The following is a 10,119-nucleotide window of genomic DNA, read 5'->3' as shown; positions in this document are numbered from 1 at the left end:
TTATTTTCTTTCATCATTTTAAGTATGTCTTGCCATTCCCTCCTGGCTTGAAGAGTTTCTATTGAAAGATCAGCTGTTATCCTTATGGGAATTCCCTTGTGTGTTATTTGTTGTTTTTCCCTTGCTGCTTTTAATATTTGTTCTTTGTGTTTGATCTTTGTTAATTTGATTAATATGTGTCTTGGGGTGTTTCTCCTTGGGTTTATCCTGTTTGGGACTCTCTGGGTTTCTTGGACTTGGGTGATTATTTCCTTCCCCATTTTAGGGAAGTTTTCAACTATTATCTCCTCAAGTATTTTCTCATGGTCTTTCTTTTTGTCTTCTTCTTCTGGAACCCCTATGATTCGAATGTTGTAGCGTTTAATATTGTCCTGGAGGTCTCTGAGATTGTCCTCATTTCTTTTAATTCGTTTTTCTTTTATCCTCTCTGATTCATTTATTTCTACCATTCTATCTTCTAATTCACTAATCCTATCTTCTGCCTCTGTTATTCTACTATTTGTTGCCTCCAGAGTGTTTTTAATTTCATTTATTGCATTATTCATTATATATTGACTCTTTTTTATTTCTTCTAGGTCCTTGTTAAACCTTTCTTGCGTCTTCTCAATCCTTGTCTCCAGGCTATTTATCTGTGATTCCATTTTAATTTCAAGATTTTGGATCAATTGCACTATCATTATTTGGAATTCTTTATCAGGTAGATTCCCTATCTCTTCCTCTTTTGTTTGGTTTAGTGGGCATTTATCCTGTTCCTTTATCTGCTGGGTATTCCTCTGTCTCTTCATCTTGTTTAAATTGCTGAGTTTGGGAGTCCTTTCTGTATTCTGGCAGTTTGTGGAGTTCTCTTTATTGTGGCGTTTCCTCGCTGTGTGTGGGTATGTAGAGGTGGCTTGTCAAGGTTTCCCGGTTAGGGAAGCTTGTGTCGGTGTTCTGGTGGGTGGAGCTGTATTTCTTCTCTTTGTTCAGTCGCGCTGTGGGGAGGGAGGGAGGGATGCTGCAAACAAATGACACTGGCGTGCGCTCGCAGTGCCTCAGCCACACTGGGTCTGCCCCCGCTCACGGCGCGTGTAGCCTCCCTGCCCACACTGCTCGGGCTCTAGATTGTTCTGCCGGGAACAATCCGAGGCTGGCCCTGGGTTGCATGCACCTCCCAGGTCCAAGCCGCTCAGGTTCAGGCACTCAGGTAGTCCTCAGAGGCGCAGACTCAGTTGGGCCTGCGTTTTGTGCTCTTCCCAGGTCCGAGCAGCTCAGGTGATGAAGTGTTGGGCGAGCGCCAATGCTGCGACTTATCGAGGAGGCTGCTTTAGAAATGGTTATTAGAGCAGGCTGAGAAAAGGACATTTTTTGTTGGGACCTGGAAGGGGCTGTGGAGAGAATGTTCAAGACAGAAATGACAGAGCCAGGAAAGAGTTTGGTGGTCCGAGGATATTTGGCCTGGCATGTTATGTGCAGACAGAGGCTGATCTGAATTGGGAATAGAGTGTGGGTAGCAGTGTTACCTGGCATCTTTAGGCCAGAGCACAGGGTCTGGATTCTGTTTTAAGTGCATTAGGAATTTTTGTTCAGTTCGTTTCTCATGTCTTTCCACTTGTCTTAGTCTATTTTAGCTATTATAACAATTACCATAGACTGGGTGACTCAGACCACCAACATTTATTTCTTGAAGTTCTTGGAAGCTGGATCTCCAAGTTCAAGGTGCTGGTCAATCCAGGTGGTATCTGGTGAGAGTCCAGTTCATGGTTTGAAAATGGCTGTCTTCTCTGTGTATCCTCATATGGTGGGAAGGAGCAGGGAGAGGGAGAGACAGAGGAAGCAGGCTTCCTTCTTATAAGGGCTCCCTGCTCATGACCTAACTACCTCCAAGGCTCTACCTCCTAATGTCATCACCTTCGAAGTTAGAATTTCAGCGTATGAGTTTTGGAGGAAAACAAACATCCAGTCCATACACCATTTGTATCATAAGTCGAGAAAATCCATATGAGGCTTTGGAGAGAAAAGTGAAGGAAATTTTGAGGTGTCATGTGTAATGAGCAACTGTGATAAGCCCAGAGTTTTCTGAAAGATCTCTGGGAGTGCACAGCTTGGAGAGCACTTTTAGGAGATGGATTTAGCTATTCCTCAAAATGGAATGTGTTAGGATGAATGAGTGAGTGAGGGAAATTGCTCAGTCGTGTCCAACTCTTTGCGACCCCATGGACTGTAGCCTACCAAGCTCCTCTGTCCATGGGATTTTCCAGGCAAGAGTACTGGAGTGGGTTGCCATTTCCTTCTCCAGGGGATCTTCCCGACCCAGGGATCGAGCCTGGGTCTCCCGCATTGTAGGCAGACGCTTTACCATCTGAGCTACCAGGGAAGCCCTGTTAGGATGAATACCCTACACTAAGTTTGTAAGGATTTTCCTAAAACTTACAATTGATCTCACATAGCTCATGTATCCACTCCTAAAAACAAATGGAACATTCTATAAATAACAGGGAACTTAAAAGGAATGTCTCTTTCCTGACAGTGAGTCAGTGGCATGCTGAGAACTTCAAATCCGCGGTCAGTTCTCAGGTACAGGTGTTATCCTTTATCTCAGGCCAGAGGGCCTTGCTGTGACTAGGGCAGCAGGGCATCACTGCACATGGTCCTTTTGTCTACCTAGATATTCTGAAATTGAGAAAGCTACATGTCAGAAGTAGAAATTTAGGGAAGGCTAGAAACCTAGTAAAGTATTATTCAGAAATCTCTTTCAACTTGTGGTTCAAGTCACTTAAAAACTTCAATTGCAATGGGTTGTTCTACGGAAGGGAACACTGTAAGTTCAAGCTCTTGTTTAACATAAGGGTTTGATTTTTCTGTTTTGTTTTTTAATATAAGTTAAGATGACATTTTTCTCCTGACTGAATGGACTTTTAGGGCCATGTTCAGGTTGCTCTTTTACTCACCTCCTCAAACCCACCTTTTTTTTTTTAATACAAAGAGAGTTTTTGAGAAAGCTCAGGGGTGATTTCACTGGCCAAAGCCCCTGTGACTGGCTGCAGAGGCTTTTCCTGTCCAACAGACTAACTTCTAGAATTGTTCATTAAGTCCAGGAGTAATTTGAGTTCAATATAAAATTAGAAAGAAAGGTATATCCAATATCCAGTGAGTATCTGGGAAAGGTATTAAAGCCATGATTGTGTCTGTGTGTGTTTGTGTGTGTGTGTGTGCATGCGTGCTCAGTTGCTTCAGTCATGTCCAGCTCTTTGTGACCCTACGGACTGAAGCCCACCAGGCTTCTCTGACCATGGGATTATCCAAGCAAGAATATTGGAGTGGGTTGCCATGCCATCCTCCAGGAGATCAACTCAACCCAGGGATCGAACCCTCGTCTCCTAAGTCTCCTGCAGTGCAAGTGGATTTTTTACCACTGAGCCACTGGGAAAGTCCCAAAGCCATGATTAATAGGCGTTAATAAGTTATGAAGGTACCAAAGAATCTTTAGGAATTCTTTAATGTATTCCATAAATATTAATATCATCTTTAAATTAAGAATATTTGGCAGACATTATATAGTGAATTGTAACCATGGCCCAGATGCCCCATCACCATCTGGAGGCAGAATCTCTAAATTGCAAAATTGTGTTTTGAGGAATTAATTTCTGTTGCTGTTTAGTCGCTAAGTTGTGTCCAACTCTTCTGGGACTCCATGGACTGTAGCCCGCCAGGTTCTACTGTCTATGGGATTCCCAGGCAAGAATTCTGGCATGGGTTGCCATTTCCTTCCCCAGGGGATCTTCCTGACCTGGGACTGAACCCTCATCTCGAGTACTGGCAGGTGGATACTTTACCAATGAGCTACCAGGGAAGCCCTTGAGGGATGAATAAACCACCCAAGAGTTGAAAATGTAAGCAGAACATCATAAGAGGATTGGAAACATCACTCTGGCTGAAAGGTGAACTTCTGGACGCATTGACTGCTAAGTCAAAATGTCCCAAAGGGTACCCTTAACTCCTGTTAGTTTCGAGATCAACTGATCTCCATTTCTTTTGTAATTTAGAGGACAGTTGAGTGGTCATGTATGGATGTGAGAGTTGGACTGTGAAGAAAGCTGAACGCTGAAGAATTGATGCTTTTGAACTGTGGTGCTGGAGAAGACTTTTGCAAGTCCCTTGGACTGCAGGGAAATCCAACCAGTCCATCCTAAAGGAGACCAGTCCTGGGTGTTCATTGGAAGGACTGATGCTGAGGCTAAAACTCCAATACTTTGGCCACCTCATGCAAAGAGTTGACTCATTGGAAAAGACTCTGATGCTGGGAGGGATTGGGGGCAGGAGAAGGGGACAACAGAGGAGGAGATGGTTGGATGGCATCACCGACTCGATGCACATGAGTTAGAGCAAACTCCGGGAGTTGGTGATGGACAGGGAGGCCTGGCGTGCTGCGATTCATGGGGTCGCAAAGAGTTGGACACGACTGAGCAACTGAACTGAACTGAACTGAACTGGGTTCTTAATTGGCTACAGTAAAAGACAACTTGAACTCAAGCTATTGCTAAGAAATGGTAGCTACAGTAGTGAAAAGAGAATAAGAACATGGTGTCCTTTGAACAGTGGTTTCATTCGCTTGGTGCCAATCAGTAAGTATTTGGTAAGCAGTTAACGATGGTTCTAGGCACCATGAGCTGTACTCAAGAAATGTAATTGGGGAAAAGAACCATAAGTCAAACGACAGTGACCAATGCAGGGTAGCATCTAACTGATTATGAAATCCTATGACACTTTAAGCACTGTATTGGCTGGAGAAAGCACTGGGCCTTTAAGAATTAGGAAGGAATAAAAGGTGAGTGAAGGCAAGGCCAAGAGGGAGAAGGAAGGAAGGGGTATGGGAGGCAAGTGAGCATGGCGCACTCAAGGAATGTAAAAGAGGGGCTAAGCCGGACCAGAGGTTCTGTGCTGGCAAGCAGCGGGACACTGGGGCCGTGCCAGGCTGGACTGTCGAAACTGGGCAGAGCTATCTAGTTGATCTGCTGGACCGTCAGTGTCTGATACAGAATCCAGTGGCCATAGGTGGCTGTTGAGCACATGAAATGTGGCTCATCCAAACTGAGGTTTGCTAGAATGTAAAATACATATCGGATTCCAAAGACTTGATACAAAGAAGAATGTAAGATTCCTCATTAATTATTTTATATTAGTGACACATTGAAGTGAAGCTATTTTGGATATGTTAAGCTAAATGAAATATATAAAATTATTTCACCTGTTTGCTTTTACTTTTTTAAAAACGTGACGACTAGAGAATTTTAAATTACCTATGTGGGGGTTTCCCTAGTGGTCCAGTGGTTAAGACTCTGCACTTTCAATGCAGGAGGCATGGTTTCAATTCTTGGTCAGGCAGCTTAGATCCCACATGCTGCTCGGCCAAAAAAAAATTTACCTATGTGACCTCACATTATCTTTTTCTTGGATAGTACTGTGCTAGGTAGAAAAGGCTCCACAGTTGAACAGGAGGAGGGAACTGACAAAAAGTGATGCTTGGATCTAGAAATGCAGCTGGAGAGATTTGCTGAATACATTTGGCTAGTGCCTTCTCAAATTTCTTTTAAGGTGGCACTTTGACGCAGATGGTAAAAAATCCACCTGCAATGCGGGAGACCTGGGTTCAATCCCTGGGTTGGGAAGATCCCCTGGAGAACGAAACAGCTACCCACTCCAGTATTCTGGCCTGGAGAATTCCATGGACAAAAGAGCATGCAGGCAACAGTCCAGGGCGTGGCAAAGAGTCAGACACAACTGAGCAACTTTCATTTTCGTTGACATCATATTTGTTTGTGACTTTTCTAACTTAAAAGAGAAGCATTGTGAAAGCAAGGCTGTGAGATCCCTAGAGCAGGTAACCAAGGCATTGCCCAATGCCTTTGTCTTGAATAGGCAGTGTGTTTTACACCATAGTTTTTAGGCAAAGAATCATTTGGTCTTTAACTAAAAGTGAAAAAGTAAAAGTGTTAGTTATTTAGCCATGTCCAACTCTTTGGGACCCCATGGACTATATGTAGCCCTCCAGGCTCCTCTGCCCATGGAATTCTCCAGGCAAGAATACTAGAGTGGGCAGCCATTCCCTTCTCCAGATCTTCCTGACCCAGGGATTGATCCCAGGTCTCCTGCATTGCAGGCAGATTCTTTACCATCTGAGTCACCAGGGAACTAAACTGGAAGCCAAATCTAAACTAACTAGTTAAAAGAACCCAAATAGAATAATATCAAGTGCTTTGTTGAGCTTACCAAGAGTCATTTAGGACATTTTCCTGTTGTTTAAGCCAGGAGAAACTTCAAGACTCCAAAGAAAGCGTCACCTTTAGAAACCCATGGTAACATTAGAAGACTGAGTTTTGATAATAACCTTGGCTCAGACCATGTATCCTACTTCTCTTCAGTCATCTGATGCCTGCTGCTGCTGCTGCTAAGTCGCTTCAGTAGTGTGCGACTCTGTGTGACCCCATAGACGGCAGCCCACCAGGCTTCCCCGTCCCTGGGATTCTCCAGGCAAGAACACTGGAGTGGGTTGCCATTTCCTTCTCCAATGCATGAAAGTGAAAAGTGAAAGTGAAATCGCTCAGTTGTGTCCGACTCTTGGCGACCCCAGGGACTTCAGCCTACCAGGCTCCTCCATCCATGGGATTTTCCATGCAAGAGTACTGGAGTGGGTTGCCATTGTCTTCTCCCATCTGATGCCTATGGGCCCCCAAAATAACATAGCAATTTTGGAGGGACCTCCCCTAAAGTTTTGTGAAAGGCAGCCTAATGCAGCCAGATGCATTTACAATGTACAGAGGTGAGCTCAGATGCTTTCCCCTGGACAGCAAGCGTAAAGGCCCTTTAAACTGAAATGACCAGATTGCAAGGGCAGATCCTGCCCATTATCAGACCCTGGAGTTTCTCCTCAGAGAACCTGGAATTCTACAGTCCCACCTCGCTTTCCCTCTCCCTGGCCCCTGAGGATGAGTAGCACTTTCCCAAGCAGAATGCACGTCTCAGTGCTGGAACTCTGAAGGCTTGCTAACTGTTAAAGCTTAGGCAAATCCCCAACCTTTCTGAACGTCATTTCCTTATTTGTAAAATGGGCATCACAGGACCTCTCATGCTTACCCCCCTGCAACCATGGTGCCCAAAGGAGATAACGCATTCCTGAGTGCTCTGTAAGCCATAATGCACTGAATGGATGGAAGGTTTTATTCTCATATTCCAATGTCTGTCTGCAAAAGCAAACTCTTCTGCGTAACATTAGCACTTCACCAACATCTGAAAATCAAATCATCAGTTCCATCTCTTTAGTATATTTATAGCACTTCCAGTAATACATAGGATTTCCAAAAATAAATAACTCAATGATGTTTTAAATAAAAAGTTGAGATTACAAGCCAATTTGGTGCAAATACTATCAGGAATGAGTTTGTTACTGCAAATAAATAAATTTGTGAGCTTCCTGTCATAAAAGGAAAAAAAGGAAACCTAGTGGATATTTGAGTCCTCATTCAATATAAAGAAGTATACAGTGCATCTACAGAAAGGAGCTTCTTCCTGGCACTACTTTCTTGAAGGATTTATCAAATGGATTCCTATATGATTATGGAAGTCATTATAAAAAACAGTAGTAATAAAGTGACTTTATCCGTGGTTTTGCCAAAGTTTATGTTCTTCATATGGAGGTTTCTTATTTCAGCCTCTACACAAGTTGGGGATCTTGTTCTTGCTGAGTCCCCATTGACTGCCCGTTAGGAAGAGGGCCCTTGGCAACAACATAAGCCTGTGTTTTAAACCTCTCCATGGGCAACCGCCTGCTAACTGAAAGGCCTTCCATCCTCTCCTGGGTCTCAGGAGAAGGTTCCTCCATGTGTAAGAGTCCAGAGCCAATAAAAATGAACAGAAGAACGCTGGTGGCAAAGGGGTTCCCTCTTTGCCCCTTAACTGCTGGGCCCCAGAACATGGATCCCAGACCACCAAGGCCAAAGGTTCCAAAGAACCTTACTGGGGGTGCTTCTGAGCTCAGGAAGGTGAGCCAGGTCCAGGGAGGGGTCTGCCCAACTTCTGACCTCGACCCACCTCTCTGCCTCCATCTTCCAGGTCACACGGCAGCAGTACCAGAACGCGCTCACCGCCTGCCACATGGAGAGCTCACCCCAGTCCCCCGACATGGAGGCCTCCACGACCCGGGGCACACCCCAGACTCCCAAGGATGACCCTGCTGCCACCCTCCTGAGCCACCGGAGCAGCCTGCCGTGTAAGCCGGTTGGGAGGTGATGAGCCCGGCCAGGGACTGCCCGCCTCCCTCCTCGGCCCCGCCTCCGTCCTCGGCCCCGCCCAGAGCTGCAGTCTCGTCCGCAGGGAGCCCCAGGTCTCCTCCAGAGCAGGGAGGTGACACACTTACTGTCCTCCCCAGGCAGCCGCTCAGATGGGCTGAGAAGTCCCGGCGAGGTCGTGTACCTGAGGATGAAGGAGATGGCCTTCACCCAGGAGGAAATGACCGACTTTGAGGAGCAGAACACGCAACAGCTCTCGCTGTCTCCTGCCGCTGTGCCCGCTAGAGCAGGTCAGGGAGGGAAACTGAGTCCCGTGGGAGTAAAGGGGGAATGGGTCAAGGCCGTTGGGTCCTGGTATGGCCCTAGGTGATCCAGGTGAGGGAAGCCTGGGACCAGAGCCCCCACGTAAAACTCCCCACTTCCTTATGCTACCAGGGAAGGAACATTAAGGCTTACTATGCCTCTCCCAGGCATCAGATCCGCGGTAGTTTGTTCTCAGAACACTGTTAGCTGGGTTTCCACCTGGATTCAGACCTCGGCTTCCCCATTTAGGAGTTCGGCAACTTTAGGCAAGTTACTTTAACCTGAGACTCGGTTCCGTTAGCTTAATAGATATCTTTCCTTATGTTTGTTTTTTAGTCGCTCAGTCATGTCTGACGTTTTTGCGTCCCCGTGGACTGTAGCCCACCAGGCTCCTCTGACCATGGTGTTTCCTAGGCAAGAATACTGGAGTGGGTTGCCATTTCCTTTTCCAGGGGAACTTCCCAACCCAGAATCAAACTTCCCTGCATTAGCAGATGGGTACTTTACCACTGAGCATCCAAGGAAACCAATTCTTCCTTATGTTAATAGATAAAAATCACGGTGGCTACTTCATGAAGTAGTTTTGAGCAGAAATGAAATAACATTTATAGGAGGGCGCATCACAGTACTGATACTGTGCTCCCTAAATATTAGGAAGTTATTATTCGGCCTAATTTATAGATTAGGAAGGGCTTCCATGGTGGCTCAAGACAGTATAGAATCCGCCTGCAATGCAGGAGTCCTGGGTTAAATCCCTGGGTTGGGAAGATCGCCTGAAGGAGGGCATGACAACCCACTCCAATATTCTTGCCTGAAGAATCCCCATGTACCGAGGAGCCTGGCAGGTTACAGTCCTTGGGGTTGCAAAGAGTCGGACACAAATGAGCAATTGAGCACGTAGATTAGGAAACTGAGGTCAGCCTTTGCTCTTACTGGCAGGGCTCTTCCCTTTCTTTGAGTCCCTGAGACTAGCAGTAATCTGTAGGATCTGTCCTGATCTCTGAGATCATAGCACCTCCTATGGAGACACTGAATACTCCTGTCTTGACTGCAGTGTTGCTCCAAGCTCCAAGCGTCCCACCAGTCCTGAGATCCTTCTATGCTTGCCTCATCAAGCTAGTCATCTCCATGTATTCTGCCGCCCCCTACACCAACGACCCCAAGGCCAGCACCCATCCCGCCTCCAGACCCACCCCAGTCCGAAAGTCTGAGATCCCCCAGGTCCAGAGCAGTGGCCTGACAAGTGCTCACAGACTTTTGAAGTCAGTGAGACAACGTGTTTGAACTTGTAGCTAACTCAGAAAATCAAGGATATGCATAATCACAACTCCAGGACCTGAATTTAGAATGATGGTTTTCCTCCTGTGCACACTGATTTTAATAGCTAACACATGTAGCAAGAAGTTTATATCAAAGGAATGAGAATAGAGGAGATGGGCCAGTCTTTGGAGATTATTCCAGTCCATCCTCCTCGTATGACACAAAAGGGCCTACGCCCGGAGAAGGGAAATGACTTGCCCAGTCCACCACACCATCTGCCTCCCCAGTGAGATTC

The 10,119-nt window shown here is 45.9% G+C and overlaps 1 protein-coding gene across 1 annotated transcript in view; it reads left to right on the top strand.

The window, feature by feature from the left end:
• Positions 1 to 10,119, top strand: part of CNNM1 (cyclin and CBS domain divalent metal cation transport mediator 1) — a 69,459-nt gene that overhangs the window by 56,655 nt on the left and 2,685 nt on the right. The window contains exons 10-11 of the mRNA XM_010859550.1: positions 8,086 to 8,242; positions 8,402 to 8,551. Of these exons, the coding sequence (XP_010857852.1) occupies positions 8,086 to 8,242; positions 8,402 to 8,551 (307 nt within the window). The remainder of the gene's footprint in view (positions 1 to 8,085; positions 8,243 to 8,401; positions 8,552 to 10,119) is intronic.

This window comes from Bison bison, unplaced genomic scaffold, assembly GCF_000754665.1.
Source record: "Bison bison bison isolate TAMUID 2011002044 unplaced genomic scaffold, Bison_UMD1.0 scf7180017864456, whole genome shotgun sequence".
Taxonomy (NCBI): Eukaryota; Metazoa; Chordata; class Mammalia; order Artiodactyla; family Bovidae; genus Bison; species Bison bison.
Note: the sequence above shows the minus strand (reverse complement) of the source record. Positions and strands in the feature narration are given on the sequence as shown.